Source organism: Polypterus senegalus, chromosome 9 (genome assembly GCF_016835505.1).
Source record: "Polypterus senegalus isolate Bchr_013 chromosome 9, ASM1683550v1, whole genome shotgun sequence".
Classification (NCBI taxonomy): domain Eukaryota; kingdom Metazoa; phylum Chordata; class Cladistia; order Polypteriformes; family Polypteridae; genus Polypterus; species Polypterus senegalus.
In genome coordinates, this window is record NC_053162.1 from 39,661,028 (window position 1) to 39,678,780 (window position 17,753).

General features: G+C 44.9%; 1 protein-coding gene across 1 annotated transcript in view; it reads right to left on the reverse strand.

The window, feature by feature from the left end:
• Window positions 1–7,022, reverse strand: part of hsd11b2 (hydroxysteroid (11-beta) dehydrogenase 2) — a 119,303-nt gene extending 112,281 nt beyond the window's left edge. The window contains exon 1 of the mRNA XM_039762949.1: window positions 6,674–7,022. Coding sequence (XP_039618883.1) covers window positions 6,674–6,941 — 268 coding nt within the window. The 5' untranslated portion in view covers window positions 6,942–7,022. The remainder of the gene's footprint in view (window positions 1–6,673) is intronic.
• Window positions 7,023–17,753: the final 10,731 nt, after the last annotated feature.

Consider the following 17,753-nt stretch of genomic DNA (forward strand, 5'->3'; position numbering starts at 1 on the left):
CACACTTGGTTAGTTTATCCTCTGTTTTGGTCTTCCTCCTCACGATTTCCATTTCACTATTTTATGTTTTTCTAAGCCTTGAACTCATCTCACTCCCAGGGTCTCTGTATATCTCATTTTCCTTACCTGTTGTTTTCTGGAACATTTTCTAAAACCTCTTTCACAGCAATAATACACCAGCTTCTGCTCACAGTAGCCTATTCAGCGATACCAACTATCCGATGAATTAAGCCTATGTGAACAAAGCCAAGTCAAGTATCCCGGGAAACATGACCTGGTAATTTGCAAAAATTTGACAGGTCTGTGTATGAAAAAAGCCAGAAAACAGTTATGTTAAATATGTATAAAATATCATGATGGTCACACTTATATTCATGCAAGTGAACTGATTATAAGAAACATAGACAACGACAAATTAAAGACTGTAGCTGGCTCAGTAATTTTTTGGACATTTAAATTACTACTAAGTTGACCTATTTGAAAAGTATCTGCAAAACTGTATGAAGTATAAAATGCTGAAACTACTTTTCATCCAAGCCAGATAAGGATACTGTTACAAGATGTAATGAGATGATTACATCTTGCCTGAAGAAGGGGCCCGAGTTGCCTGGAAAGCTTGCATATTGTAATCTTTTCAGTTGGCCAATAAAAGGTGTTATTTTGCTTGACTTCTCACTAGATCCATGCTGCTAAATATAACCTTTTCACTTTCCTTTTCATTCTTGTGTTTTTTATATCTTCAGTGGACTTTTTGATACAAGTACTTGTTGCAAATCATAGACAGAATTTCGAAATTAAAGTAAATGCAAAATATATGTTTTTTGAAAAAACACATTAAATTTTCTTTGACACCTAATAACTTTGCAAAATGAGCCATTTCTTGCACATTTGAACATAAATAGCTCATCATAGATGGCTCTAGGTGCATTTTGACTTTTCATAAGGAAAAGAGTAATTTCACACATCTTTGAAGCCATAATACAGTGGCCAGTAATTCAGTGTGAACTTTCAACTGTGAAGCACAGTGTCATCATTATCATGTACAACACACTATTCTTAAGGTAAAGGGAATGCTGAAAATAACTCATTCATATGGCTTTAGCATAATGGCATTTACTTGTATCTGATTTTACTTATCCAAGCATGATTCTATTCTCTCTTAAATAAGTGACAAATGAAGAAGAACAGAAGTGTATATGAGTTAAGATATAGATTTTTCTGTCAGCTTGGTTTAGATAGTAAGGGGTTCTAAAGCTTTTTAGATATGGATATCTTTCTATGATTTATCAATGCTATAAATAAGTAATCAATAAAATATGCTGATGTTGTGCTTATATATAATTGGAGAGCTTAGAGTTTTACAACAGCATTCTGGATTTCCTAATAGTGTGGATTCTTTGTAGCAAAACATGATAGTGTTCTTGTAATAAGCCCTTTTCACACTAATGTGTTTTTAATTATGAGAGGCTCAGTCAAGGGCTAAACAATAGCAGCATCGCAAAAGCTTCTGTAGTGTTTCTCTTATGATTACATAGAGTCTCAATGCTGCCATAATATTGATACTGAGCAAAGACGTTTTAGCTGAAACAACTTTGGTGTTAGGAATCAGCTTTTGAAGAGGTGATTGTCTATATTTAATAATTGTGTCGAGCTGCAGCAGTACAGTGTTTGTCAACACAAGGTGTCAATGGACTCTCCCTCTTTACATTGCTTTTTGGGGTAGCTCACTGTCCTTAATAGGACTGATCGCTGTTGCTCCACTAGATAGAATTTATTTATGACTTTGGCTGCTTGCCATTTTTACAGGCTCTCCTGTAATTGGCTCTGAAGCTGCTTATATGCTGGTAACTCATTCCCTGTCCGATGAAACTTGTCAGTGCCAATACAATTGCATAACATTTTCACTTCACAAGTTGACAGTTAAAGCAATTTTTTTAAATTAGTAATCTAACGCATATATAGCTTTTAATTCTTCCTCACTAATCTGTTGCATGTAGCTCTCATGAAAATTTTGCTACTTGACTACATTTGACACTGAATTACATATACAACAAACATGAAAAAGCTTTTGAAACAATGTAAAAATAAATGGTTGGTAGACTATCATTCAGATAAAATAGGGTCAAATTATAATAAGACATATAATGTACCTCCTTTATTCAATATCCAAACATATTGATATCAGTTGAAAAAGAGTGAGCTAATATTAAATGTGAAAAACTAGTTAGCTGAAACTGTTACCATACTGGCAAAAGACTGTTACCAAATTTATCTTGGTAATTATGAAGGAATACACCCCAAAATATGAATAACCTTTGTCATGTTTTGATGCTTTCGTTATGAAATGCTTTTCAACAATACTTCTTTAAGGACTCTACAGTACTTCTTTTAGTTACAAACTGTTACCTCCCTTTTTGTAATTATGCATTATTTTCTTTTTGTATACTATTTATTCATTATTATTCTTATTTAATTATAATTTATTTTTCTTTGTACATAACTGCTTCTTTGACATCTCGTAAAGCACCTAGACCTACATCTTTTGTATAAAAATGTGCTATAGAAATAAATGTTGTTTTTACATTATGAAAATCGCTTTTTGGAAGTAGTTTAAAAGTAGAGAGGTGGAATAAATACAATCTATTGCTGGCTAACAGGAATTAATATTAATATTCAATATGTTAGTTCTGAATTGTATGAAAAGGAACAATTAAAATGGTGTGCAAGGAGGATAGATGTTAACCTGTCGTCAGCAAGGTGTTTTCTGTTGGGAACATACTGAGAGTATGATTCAAACTTCTTCATTCGAATTGGTATCAAAGTTAGTTAATCATGGGAAAGATACAAGTGTGTTAAAGAGATGTTAAAAATAAATGGTGGTAGGTTTAGTCAGAAAAAACAAGGATTGAAGGACAATGCTTTGGCACTTGGTGTCACAAATTAATTGAACCTATTACTTGTTTGTGCACTATGTTTTCCACAACATAAGACAGAGGTACTATTACTTCATGACATGAATCAAACACACATGGGTTCTTGTACAAACGTACATTAGTGTTCCTGCTCTGTCTATAACAGATCTTGCATGCAAACAAAAAACATGTATTGACAAATTTATTGTGGAGCATGACTTATCATTCAAAATAACTCAGCCCCTCAATGACTTGTGTCTAATCTCATCCCATCTTCCCATCTGCTTTCCCTGGTGAGGGTCATGGTGGCAGTAGGCCAAGCAGGTCAGCCCAGACTTCCCTTGCTACAGATTCCAGCTCTTTTTGGGTAATTCCCAGGTGGCCCTAAGCCAGCCAAGATATATAATAATAACTTTAACATGTCCTGGGTCTTCTACATGGTCTCTACCCAGTGGTACATGCCTGGAGTAGCTCTTGGGGGATCCACCGGTGCATTCTTTCGACATGCCCAAACCATCACAACTGATTCTTCTTGATCCAGAGGTGGAGCAACTCTAAGCTGAGGCACTCCCGAATCACCAAGTTTCTCAGTCCAGCCACCCTGTGAAGAAACCCGATTTCTGCTACATGTACTTGTTGTCTCAATCTTTCAGTCATTATCTACGGCCCCTGACCATAAGTGAGGACAGGGATGTAGATCAGCTGGTAAACCAAGACCTTGTTTTTGAACTCAGCTCTCACTTCACCATCATAGACCTGTACAGCACCCACAAAACAGATGCCAATGCTCCAATCTCTTTATTAACCTCACATTACCTTTTTCTGTCACTCGCGAACAAGTTCTCAAGATACTTAAACTCCTCCACTAAGGGCAGTAGTTCACCCCTCACCTAGAGAGAGCAATCCACCTTAGACTTGGAGGTGTTAATCTTCATCACAGGTGCTTCAGACTCAACAGCATATTGCTTGAATGCGTACCAAAGCGTGCCACCCTCAGATCCTCAGCTGCGCCTACATATCCTGTCCATTCAAACCACAAACAGGAGCGGTGACAGGTCATAGCCTTGAGAGATCATGATACTGAAAGTGAACAAATCTGTCTTAGCACCAAGTATTCAGACACAGCTCTCACTGTATTCATACTGGGAATGAATAGCACAAAAGAGCAGCCCTGTTACCCAATATTCCTGCAGTACCTCTCACAACATATCCTGAGGAACAAGGTCATATGCTTTTTCCAAATCTACAAAATACACGTGGACTGGGTTATCATACTTCTATGCCCTTCAGGAATTGTGCCAGGGAGAAGAACTGGTCTACTGTTCTATGGCCAGGATGGAATCCACATTGTTCCTCATGTATCATTGACTCAAACATCACACAGATTCTTCCCTCCAGCCCCCTTACATATACAGTACCTTACCTGGGAGGCTGAGGAGTGTGATTCCTATGTAGTTGGAACACACATATAATCTAAAAACAACTGAGAAATAACATACTGCACACTTCACTTGTTTATGCATTTAAATATTAATTTATTTTGAAGTTACTTTCATTATTAAATTTGGTTATCCTCCACTGCCAGCAACCTGTGTTGAAATTCTCTTCTTCATTTTTGTTGATGTACTGTCATTTTTTTATTTTCAAAGTTGTGAAGAATACAGGAACAACTTTAAATTTATTCAAAATGAAAATGTTGCAGCTTTTATTTTAATTTCAGCTATAACACTAAATATATGCTAATTGGATGGGTTTTTTTTTTTCCAATGTGCTCAGCACTTCAAATTGTTGTTTACATTATTTATATAATAAATACAGTTTTGGACAAATTAATTTTCATTTTGTTTATTGTTATTCTAGCTTTTATAATAAACCCAGCCCAAAGTTTCAGGCTGAGAGGCTTTTCTTGTTTTAACCCCTGTAATTGAGAAAAAGAATAATGTACTACACATTTTATTTTGTACTTTTGTACTTTTTTATGTTTCAGGTTAAAGTAAAACTTAATTACATCAATCCTTTAGTATTTCAATGACTACTTGTACACTATCAAAGTAATAACGTCTCATAAAAAGATTAAACTATATTATGTTTGTTGCTTAGAAAGACAAATAATGTTTGCCTCCACAGTTTCAAACTGACAAATTAAGTGGAAGCTTTTATGCATAAAATGCATTTCCATAAAACATATTAATGTTTGTTTTAAATTGATATGAGTTTATTAAACAGGTTACCATTCAATAGACTACTCAGACAACAAACATCACACTGCTATTTGATGTATTTGAGAATGGTACAAAAAAAAGTAAATCTTTTCTGCATTAGAAATTCTCCTGACCAGCTACAATAAAAAGAAACATTAACTTTACCAGGCTGTATGGTAAGCATTGTCTGTTCCAACACAACGAAAACAAACACCTTCAAAATCCCCAATAAATAAATGCACAAACATAATATGCAAAATTTATCAGATTTTAATGAGTTTACATGATAATTATTTTCTAGTGATATATACAAGATTAAATAGATAATCTTAGTTCAATCAACGTATTTCAGAAGGGGAATGCCACCAGGGAAACATTTAGAAACCTTTATTTGCCAAAAGGTCAACTAACCTCTGCCTGTAGACAAAATACAAGTTCATGCTTTTCAAGGACATATCTCAGAAAATCACTTGGAACCTGAAGAGGGATAATCACACTCAGGACGGTTATTAAAGACAAGGAAATACCATATTCTTCCAGCCACACCCACAAACCCATAAAAACTTAATCAGCTACCGTGAGCTTCCATTTAAATGTGAACCTCTAATGAACCTGAAACACAGCTTGACGCAATCCAGTCATACGGTAGCAAAAGATGTCACCAAAATATACCTATAAAGACCAAAGCCTTCCTTGGCATTCTTTTCAAAGTAACTATGAATCCAGCATGTTGACTGAATAGAAATGTTTGCTTGCTGTAATAGGTTCGAGAGCTATTATTCTTAAGCTGTTATTCTTTCTACACCTGCATAATAAAAAACTTTAAAAGTGTTTTACATTCATGCAAATTATATCAATGTTATTTATGTTATTTAAAAGTTTTAAAATCTTTTCTTAAGTCTTGTCAGTCAAGGGGCAGAGTGTGGGGACTTGTGGTCAGTCACCAGTGGGTACAGTCTCAGTGGTCATAAAAAGTGAACCGAACTTGAGTTACAACACATACAGATGTTAAATGATGTAGTTATTCAAGAGATTGATGGCACGTGTGAAATGTGCCACATTATAAATGCAGAAGTAAATTCTGATATGATGTCTAGAGAGGATAGCAATAATTGAAACTGTAACCACGTAAAATCACAACAGCAATGCAGTGATTGTAAATCATTGTAAATCTTTCAGCATTTACATCGTGACGAGCATGAATCTCTTTCGTTTTGCTTCAGACTGTATTAAATCTAAGTGTATTCACCAGGTTGCTAGCTCACGTACGCCGTAGTGAGTTCAACATGTAAATGACTTAATCCACACAAAGGTGAATGTGTGGGCGAATGTACATCGAGGACGTTCACTCTGTATTCACGGCGCACGAGACAGAATGTTTGAACTTTAACTTGGGCATAGCTTTGCAAGTATGCATCAATAATCTATATGCTGGTTATAATGACTTCAGATGCATAATAAGTAAATGTGAATGCGCTCGATAGAGGCATACACTTAAAGACACGCACCACGGGCACCTCGGTGCTTTTTGGAGCCACTCTCCAGTCTGCCAGTTCTTACCTGTAATGAAAACCGCTTTTCCTTCAGTAGGGAGAAGTTTGTCTTGTGAACCCGTCCTAACCACGAACCAGAAGACGGCGCTGAAGATCGCGACTCCAACAGGCGTAGGTAGCCAGAAGGAACACAGGCGCCCCAGCAAAACGAGCAGCGGTACCCAGAACGCCAATGAAGTAGACCATGCCCGCTGCCGCATTAGTGACCCTCCTGTAATGAGTAACCCCATAGTCAGGTAGATCCAAGTGGGAGAATTAAAAGCTTGTGAGTACATTGCCTCCAGCAGTTATTCGCTCTCTGCCTTAGCCTGCCAGACCGATGCCACGCGCCGCTGTCAGTTGTCTCGTGCGCGCTGTTTTTATATTAGGCGAAGGGGCGGGGCTAAGGAGCGCTGTCTCCTGCTCACTTTAAAAACCGGAGTTTCATGCACTACATACAGTTAAAGAGATCAGAAGTGGGCTTAAGGAATTGATTGGAACAAGTGGGATAATCAAGCTTGTAGCCCTCTCTTTGTGTCTGGCACGAATTCTTCCACAACGAGCCCCATCTGGCACACCTGCTCCAGTACCTGGCAGAATGTGAAGCAGCTGGTCTCCGAATGCTTAGAATCACTCTGTCATGCGGTAACGGTTAAGATGTGTATTCTTTGCTCAGACACAATCGGATTTCTACTCCCTTTGAAAAGAATTGGTGTAACGTGGAAGGCAGAGTTTACTTCATTCTCTACATCAATCCATTTTCTAAACTCTCAAATATAAGAATTGGTACCTTGTGAAGAGCGATTTTGTAAGGCTCTACCCTATTTTGCATATTTCATATCTATATATATTAAATTATATTTTATGCATACAGTTTTGGGAGTTATGCGGAAAATAGATGATGGTGTCTTCATGATATTGTAATTACTGGTGTCAGTCTACAGCAAAGTTTGTGAATTCAGTATCGTTATTAATTTCTTTCATTTATCCAATGTGATGTATACTACTGTATTAGCATACATCGCAGTTGTTTATATTCCGTTTTTTTCTTACGAGTCCTCTTATTGAATAAAGGGTCATAGAGAGGCACAGAATAGAATTGACTCATGGGTGCGGCTTTAGTTCATTACGTGGCACACTTACTCATACCAATGCTAATTCAGAGTTACAAATCAACCTAAATCAGACATCTTATTATTCAGGAAGACATTTAGAGTAAAGTGAAAAAAGCCAATATAGATCAGAAAGATGGGGCTAACACCATTACATTACACTTTGTAGTCCAGGAACCTCTGACACCTTAGAATAACACCAAGAAAACGAAATTTTAAAATTGTATAATCAAATTAAGTATAGAGGGAGTGATAAACAAGAAGGAATACAAAAGTGCATAGTAAATAGAAAAACAAAGACGTGGTGTTTATCTTAAATCTTCCATTTTCTGTCTCTCAGTCTCTCCCTCTCAGCCCTTATCTTTTTCTCCAGTCAGGTAAGCCTTTTCCACAATTCTCAAAGAGACTTTTGAGGACAGGGACAACTATTCATTTACTATATAGATACCAGTAAAGAACTCCCTATATATTTTCCCATTTGTAATGTGCCCCTGAGTTTTCAGTTGCTGATATAAGGCTTGTCTCTCATACAACATCTCAGTTGCCCAATCTCAAAAAGTATCTAGTATAATTCCTAAATCCTTCTCATAAAGTGAAATTTTGATTTTAAGATTTCCATTGTGTACTCAAACTTAATTTTTTCCATTCTACATGCAATAATGTATATTTACTTACATTAAATTTCATCTGTCACAAATCTGCCCAAGCCTGTATGCTGTCCAAGTCCCTCTGTAATGATTCGGTGGATTCCAGATTATCTACCAATCCAACTAGATTGGTATAATTGGCAAAGTTAATCAGCTTGTTACTTATACTGCATTACTATCCAAATCATTTATATACAGTATATTAAAAATAGAAGCTGCCCTGGCACTTGACACTAAGCAACATCACTCTCAACATCAAGCAATTCTGAGAAGGTTCCTTGAACCATAACCCTCTGCTTCCTGTGTCTGAGGCAGATTTGCACCCATTTATAAACAACACCCTGAACTCCCACTTCTTTTTGTGTGATACCCAGTCTCCCATGTGGCATCTTATCAAATACTTTCTGAAAGACAAGATAAATAATATATGCTCCACTTTGATCAAATCATTTTTTGCTTTCTCATAGAATTCCAGCATGTTGGTAAAGCATGACCTCCCTCTTCTGAACCCATGCTGACTGTTCTGTAAAACTCCTGTGCTTGCCATGTGTTGCTCAATCTTATCCTTAATAATTCCTTCCATTATTCCAGTTAATATTCAGGTAGTTAAAGCCCCCCATGACTATAATATCCCCCTGTAAACTTGCCTTTTTATATGACCAAAAATGTTTGCATGGCACAGTCTGCTTTGGGTGGTCTATAACTCCTAAAATAAGGCCACTTTCCCTTATGCTTTCCAGATGAAGCTGCATGTCCTCACTAAGGTGAGGCTTATCTCTCTTTCTAGGAACAGTTTTTGAGGTGCCCTGTTAGGGCTCATCGTGCCTGTCTACCACCTCAGAATCTTCAGGGACACCGCCTGCCTTCTCAAGGACCTGCAAACGGTTTGACACTTCCAATTCTGGGTTATTTATGCCCCAGGACAGTATGCACCCTTCAACTTGCACCTTTTGACGGTGACCCACCTATTTCTTCTTGTCTGGTCTGAAATCTACTCCCACACCAACTTATGGTTGCACACTAACTCTCTAAAGGACAACAGTACCAGGTTCACCAATTCTCCACTACATCGCAGGCTAGCCAACTCCTCCTTCAGTTCAGCGACCCTAAGCTCAAAGTGCTGCATCAGCTGACATCTCCTGCAGATGTGGCTCAAACAAAAGACAGGCTCCTCCAAGCCATCCTCTAGAAAGTCCAACATCCAACAGGAATTGCATTGCACTAGCCTCATTATTTAAATTTGAGTTAGGATTACTAAAACTGCCTTCATTTTTTATGTTATTAAAATGAAATGATTTACTTTAATGGTAAAGATAAAAAAATTAAGATAAAGAAATTAGATTAAAGACAGTTACTGTAGACCTTCTGGCCCCTTAAGCATCCCTCTCAACAGCATACTGTTTCTTCTTTCTATGAGTTTAACATTATTGTATTTTTCTCTGTCTCTTCTCCTAACTTTGCACTCTTCTTATTCCTTACTTAAAAGCTTTCCACTAGCAATGTTTGTGCTCTCTCGCTCTCATAATTGCTCTACTTTTTTGACATTAAAACTCACTTACTGAATATCTACTGCTAGTTGATTTCTTGCTATCATGTCTGCTCCTACAACCGTTTGTTCCTGATCATCGATTTATTTCTAGCCACCTGCCTATGTACCTCTGAGCCCTTCTCTTTACTGCTTTAAAGACAGCCGCTGCCTTGTTACTTACTTAGAGAGTCCCATATCAGCTGCTGCTGCTTGTTGCCCTGACACACCAATGCTAGTTTAAATACAAACAACAAGTACAAGTAACAAGTAAGCATTCGGAACAAAGCAACAACCATTCTAAAGGGGAAAAAAACCTTTAAAAACTCCCACACGGCTCCTTAGTGGCAACCAAAACACAAAGTTTTTAGGAGCAAAATGTATTTTTTGATTAATACACCACAGAACACAAAAGTATCAGCCACTTTGTTGCAAAGATGACATCGGCACATCAGTACATCTCAGTCTCCAATCAGTGGGTTGTATAAGTGTTGTCCACTGGAACAAGTGTTCTTATTTCATAACCTCTCCCTGCATCCCAACAAATGATTCCTTCACCTATGTCTCTTTTTGAAATATTGAACGTTTGATTTTGTTTCCTGATATGGAAACAAAATACATGACAATTTCTCTTCTGTGTGTGAAAAGGATCAGGGCAGGGTGGCTCTACTATGAAACTAATGAAGTCTATAATTCAGGTCCCCAAATGTTGGAGAGTGCCACAGAAGCGAATCCAGCCAACATTACCTAAAAAGATAGGGTGTCTGCTGTATAAGAAAGTTTTTTTTTTGTTTTAAATAATAATAATAGTAATAATACGGTGTAATTTAGTAAAAATAATAGTTAAAATAAAAATGAAAAGATTATTAAAGGATCATGTAGGCTAACCGTAAATGGAAAAATGTTCAAGTTAAGGCTGTTTCATTCTAAATATATACAGTATATACTGTATATATATATATATATATATATTGAGGAGCCGACCCGAACACAGACAGGCGGACATGTTGTTCTTCACCACCACACGTATTTTATTTACAATATTTACAATATATATGGTCACTAAGACCCACTGTCCACAAGTGCACAAACCCCAACAAAGTCCTGGACACTCAAATGCCTTTCTTCGGGCCACCTCCACTCTCCTCTCTTGCCTCGTCCTCCTTCCACCCGACTCTAGCCTCGAATGAAGGGAGACGGCCCCTTTTATACATGACCCGGATGAGCTCCAGGTGCTTCCGAGACTCCCCCGTTGGCCACGCCCCAGTGTGGCGGAAGTGCCGGCTGTTCTCCCGGCAGCTCTCCGGGTGTTGTCCAAAGTCTTCCCCCCCAGCACTTCCTGGTGTGGCAGTAGTGCTGGGGCAACAGGTCCCCAAGGCATTGGGGCGCCTCCTGGCGATGACCACGGGCCCCTACAGGGTAGGGCTTCTATGCCCTCAACCCGTGGCCCCCAGAGCAACCAGGAAGGCGGCCCCAACGTGATCCAGGGTGGGCTTTGACCCTCTTCCGGTCCTTCATGGCATCCCGGCCGGGTCGTTGCCCCTGGCATCCCTGACAGTGCCCCACAGCCAGCGAAGACCACTCGGGGGAAAGAGCGACCCGTCCCGTGAGGGCAGCACAGCCCCGAAGCGGGTCCTACTCCAGGACAGCCGGGTCCGGTCCCGCTCTCCAAGCAGGGACAGGGCCGGAGACGCGGCCTGAGCACCACCACTTGGTGCTCCCCTGCGCCTCGCACAGGTTGCGCTCCCCCCTCTTACCGGCACCCCAGGGCCCCCTTGTTCGGCACCCCCTCCGAGGCCTCTGCGCCCCTTTGGTCGGAGTCACTCACTCCCCTGCAGCCTCCTCCAGCCGTGGTGGCACCCGCATACCAGCAGAGAGATTCTTCAGCAGACGGTCCGACATCTGAGGGCAGGTCCCCAACGAAGGGGGTCCTACTGCTCGCCCGGGGTCCATCCCTGCAAAAGAGAACACAGGGGCAGAACCGCTGCCAAGGCACCCTTCCTGTGCCACGCACTGGCAGCGTCCCCTCCAATCGGCCCCCCGGCACTTGCCTGTTCGGCACCCTCTCCGCGGCTTCCGTGTCCCTCTTAATGGTGGAATCGCTGGCACCACCTGCGCTCTTTCCGCCGGCCTCAGGGATTCCCTCTGCCCCCGAATGGTGGAATCGCACCCAGCACCACGTCCCATCCTATTGGAGGAACCGACACTCGGCCTCCAATTCCTCCTGTCGCTCTGGGACGCCCTGACAGGAGTTTCCTTATGGAAAAGAAAGAGACTCCTTCCGTCTGCCCCGAGACTGCCGCCGACTTGGGGTGGAGCGCTAGGACCTGGGGACTCAACAGCCCGTGTCCTGCCAGCCCCTTGCTGTCACCCAGCACAGCCCCTGCGCCGCATCCCAACCTATTGGAGGAATCGGCACCCAGCCTCTCATTCCTCCTTTCACTCTGGGACGCCATGACGGTTTGAGACTCCTTATTACAAAGAAAGAGCCTTTTTCCCGTCTGCGTCCCTCCAGTGCAGCGCGAGACCGCAGCAGACTCGGGGCAGAGGGCGCTAGGACCCGGGGCACTTAGCAGCCCGTGTCCATTCAGCGTCCTCACGGACTCCCCCCTCGCAGCGCATACAGCCCGCAGCGCTGCACCTCCTGTCGGAGGGCTGCTTACTTGAAGCTGATCTTTGACATCACAGCCATGTTCAGCAGACCCTCCTGCATGCTGTACGGTGTCGGCTGTACTCACCGTCTCCGCCGTACCCCTCTGGTTGCAGATTCCAGCGTCGCGCGGTCTCGTTGTCGCTAACGTCTTCAGCGCTGCAAGCGCCTTCCTCTCCAGTACCAGCACTTCAGCCCGGATGGCACGTAGCATCTGCAATACATGCTGCTCCGCGGGCTGAAGGCACGCCTCCAGCTCCGCCAGAGCAGCCGGCAAAGACAGGAAGTTAACCGATGCGAAGCCTACCTGTCTGTCAGCCTCCTCTGCAGTCATCGGCGGGCACACAAGACACACCGTCCAATTGTGTGCCTATCAGGGGGAGGGACTTCTGGTCCGCGGCCATCTTGCCTCCCATTCTGCGGTGGCGACGTGCTTGCCGGCAGCCCTGTTGTTGCTGGCGCCCCTCGAGCTGCAGCGTCTCCTTCTCCGCAGCCCTTGCGGCTGCCGCCGTGCTGCCGGAGCCCCGAAGACCGGCATGCGCCCGCCACTGACACGGATCCGGGAAGTCCCTGCCTATAAAAGGAAAAACACGCCCTGCCCCCGTGGGCTGGCTGCCACAAGGCAGGGAACTCACCTCCCCGGACTCGTCCAACCGAGGAACCATCCTCGGCGTGGCCTCTCTTGACGCCATGCCGTCCCGGGCACCTCTCGCAACGGCGCGCTCGTTGGAGACACTGCACTCCTGGTAGGCACGCCGCCCACCCGCATCAGGGAAATATGGCCTTCCTGCGGACCCCTGGCGGTACGTGGGTGGGGTGCCCTGCTGCGCCGGGCCGTCCACAACAAAATTGTTTTTATTAGGTCCCCACCTTGAAACAGGCGGAGCATCCTGCCGGCTACGCCAGATGTGGAGCCGACCCGGACACAGACAGGCGGACATGTTGTTCTTCACCACCACACGTATTTTATTTACAATATTTACAATATATATGGTAACTAAGACCCACTGTCCACAAGTGCACAAACCCCAACACAGTCCTGGCCACTCAAATGCCTTTCTTCAGGCCACCTCCACTCTCCTCTCTTGCCTCGTCCTCCTTCCACCCGACTCTAGCCTCGAATGAAGGGAGACGGCCCCTCAGGAAGTGCTGGGGCAACAGGTCCCCAAGGCATTGGGGCGCCTCCTGGCGATGACCACGGGCCCCCTACAGGGAAAGGCTTCCATGTCCTTGACCCATGGCCCCCAAAGCAACCCGGAAGGCAAACCCCACGTGATCCAGGCCGGGCTCTGACCCTCTTCCGGTCCCTCCTGGCGTTCCGGCCGGGTCATGGCCCCTGGCATCCCTGACAGTGCCCCACAGCCAGCGAAGACTACTCGTGGGTAAGAGCGACCCGTCCCGCGAGGGCAGCAGAGCCCCGAAACGGGTCCCACAGGTTGTGCTCCCCCCTTTTACCGGCACCCGGGGCCTCCTCGATCGGCCCCCTCCGAGACCTCCACGCCCCTTTGTTCCGAGCCACTCGTTCCCCCGTAGGCTCCTCCAGCTGTGAGCGCACCTGCGCACCGGCAGAGATCATTCCGCAGACGGCCCGACATCAGAGGGCTGTTCCGCCTCGAAGGGTTCCTTCAGCTCGCCCGGGGTCCGTCCCTACAAAAGAGAACACAGGGGCAGAACCGCTGTCAAAGCACCCAGCTCGTGCCACACACGGGCAGCGTTCCCCCCTCCAATCACCCCGGCACTTGCCTGATCGGCACCCTCTCCGTGGCTTCCGTGTCCCTCTCGATGATAGAGCCGTCGGCACCGCCTGCTCTCTCTCTGCCTGCTTCAGGGATTCCCTCTGTTCCCTCAGAGGGCAGCCAGCCGTACGCGTGCACCCAGCAACGCGTCTCACCATATTGGAAGGCAGCACCCAGCCGCTTAATCCTCCCTTCGCTTTCGGACGCCTTGACGGTATGCGACTCCGTATTAACCAACACGAGCCCCTTTCCCGCCTGCGTCCCCATCATATCGGAGGAATCGGCACCCAGCCCTTTATTCCTCCGTTCACTCTGGGACGCCATGACGGTTTGAGACTCCTTATTGAAGAAAAGGCGCCTCTGTCCCGTCTGCGTCCCTGTAGTGCGGCGCAAGACCGCAGCCGACTTGGGGCGGAGGGCGCTAGGACCCGGGGCACTTAGCAGCCCGTGACCTCAGCGTCCTCTCGGACTCCCCTCGCCCGCGCGCACAGCCCGTGGCGCCTGCCTCCTCCTCCGGAGGGCTGCTTACTCGGAACTGATCATTATCATCACAGCCTTTTTCAACAGACCCTCCCGCATGCTGTATGCGAGTCGGCTGTACTCACCGTCTCCCTGTACCTCTCCGGCTGGAGATTCCAGCGTCGCGCCGTCCCGTTGGTGATCGAAACAGTCTCAGCGCCGCGAGCGCCTTCCTCTCCAGTTCCAGCACCTCAACCCGGAGGGTACAAAGCATCTGCAACACACGCTGCCCGGTGGACTGAAGGGACACCCCCAGCTCCGCCATAGCAGCCGGCAAAGACGGGAAGTGAACCGACGCGGAGCCTACCTTTCTGTCAGCCTCCAACGCCGGCCACTTCCTGTGGGCCTTCTCCTCCGGCCCAATCGGGTCTCCCCCTTGCCCGCGATGGACATTCCTTGGTCCCGCCTGTCTGCAGTCATCGGCGGGCCCGCAAGACACACCGTCAATCGCGTGCCTGTCAGGGGAGGACTTCTGGTCCGCGGCCATCTTGCCTCCCCTTCTGCGGTGGCGACGTGCCTGCCGGCAGCCCTGCTGTTGCCAGCGTCTTTCGAGCTGCAGCGTCTCCTCCTCCACAGCCCTCGTGGCTGCCGCCCGCGCTGCCGCAGCCCGCAGACCAGCATGCGCCTGCCACCGGCGTGGATCCGGGAAATCCCTGCCTGCAAAAGAGAAAACACGCCCGGACCCCATGAGCCGGCTGCCGCTAGACAGGGAACTCACCTTCCCGGACTCGTCAAACCGAGGACACTCCCTCGGCGTGGCCTTTCTTGGCGCCATGCGGTCCCGGGCGCCTCCAGCAGCGGCCTGCTCGTAGGGAGACCGCTGCACTTTCGTTGTAGGCACGCCACCCGCCCGCATCAGGGAAACATGGCCTTCCTGCGGACCCCTGGCGGTCCGTGGGGTTCTTTTACACGTGGGTGGGGTCCCCTGCTGTGCCGGGCCGTCCACAACAAATTTGTTGAGAACAGGTCCCCGCCTTGTAACAGGCGGAGCATCCTTCCGACTACGCCAGATGTGAACCTGGCCCGGGCACAGACAGGCAGACATCTTGTTTTGCACAAACCACCACACGTTTATTTACAATATTTACACTTAATTGGTCACCCAGACCCCAAATAATGGTCACAAAGACCCAGTTCAGTGCACAGTACCCCAAACAGTCCTGGCCACAAATGCCTTTCTTGGCCGCCTCCACTCTCCTCTTGCCTCGTCCTCCTTCCACCCGACTCCAGCCCGAATGAATGGAGACGGCCCCTTTTATAGATGACCCGGATGAGCACCTGGTGTTCCCGGCATTCCTCCGGGCGCCGTTATAAATCTCCCCCCCAGCACTTCCTGGTGTGGCGGAAGTGCTGGGGCAACAGGTCCCCAAGGCACTGGGGTGCCTCCTGGCGGTGACCACAGGCCCCTACAGGGAAAGGCTTCCATGCCCTTGACCCGTGGCCCCCAAAGCAACCCGGAAGGCAAACCCCACGTGTTCCAGGCCGGGCTCTGACCCTCTTCCGGTCCCTCCTGGCGTCCCGGCCGGGTCATGGCCCCTGGCATCCCTGACAACATATACATACATATCTACATATATACACACACAGCTATTTCGTATCAGTGCAATACGCTGCTTGTTAAAACGGATAACTCCCGCTCTTACGTGCAAGTCTGCGTGGATATTATGAACTATCGTATTTGTTCAAGTTCTATTTAAATTTTAAATAGAATGAATTTTTATTTAGTCGACAGAAATATCTTTGGTAGGAATGGTAAAAACAGACAGGAATATTATTCCTGAATAAATTAACTCAAACCTTAAACAACTTATAATATTTTGTTCTCCATAAAAATATATCCTGTCTAAATTATACAAGTTAGAAATAAAGTAAGCGTTAAAAGAACAAACATTCAAATTTCTTTACTCTTATGTAATTTTATATAAAAAATAAACTTAGATTTTAAATATCCCAAAAGATTTTGCTCTCCATAAAAATATGTCCTGTCAAAATTATACAAATTCAAATATGAACATGCTGCATAACAAAACCTGGAAATATAAATAAAATGTGTTCCTTTCAGCAATAACAAATCAAATCATTCAGTTGTCTTTGCTCATATGTCATTTTAGAGCTGGACGCCTGGCATCTTTTTTTGGCCACAGGTTCATTTCTGTTTGGTGTGAGGTTCTGTGTTGTGGAGATTCTCAGGATGGATTGCAGGTGCTCATCAGTGAGGCGACTCCTGTGTGCTGTTTTGTTAGTCTTTATCACTGAGAAGAGCTTCTCACACAGATATGTGCTACCAAACATGCACAAGGTTCGAGCCGCATGTAGACGGACTTTTTTTGTTCTTCAAAGTCACCAAAGCGCCGTGCAAACTCAGTGTGCTCAGTTTATCAACAAAAGTGCGTATTTGGGAACACCGTAGTGACGACTTGGTTTAACATTACTTGGCAACAGGGAAAGTGGGGCAAGTTGCACTGGTGCATTTGTGTCTCCCATAAAAGCAGCTTCACTTGAAATCACTTTGTGATTGTGCACGGTAAAACGTCCGCTGAAGTGTCAGATTCTTATTTAATTCTTCTGCTTTCTGTATCTTCTGCATTGCATTCAGGTCTTTCAGGTTACCCTGATGTTTTGTCTCATAGTGCCGTCTTAGATTAAATTCTGTAATTACAGCCACATTAGCTCCACAAATGAGACACACGGGTTCAGTAAACATATACTCAGCCTCCCATCGGTTTTTAAAGGCTCTATTTTCAGAATCAACTTTTCTCTTCAGCATCGTGTGAGCTAGCTTCCCAATAACTTGCAGCATCATAAGCTAGACTTGATTAACGCGGTAAGTGTTCGGCAAGGCAGCTGAAGCGCTGCATTATGGGATCTGTAGTTTATTGTGTTACCAGCGCTTCATATACCGGGCCATTAATAACAATA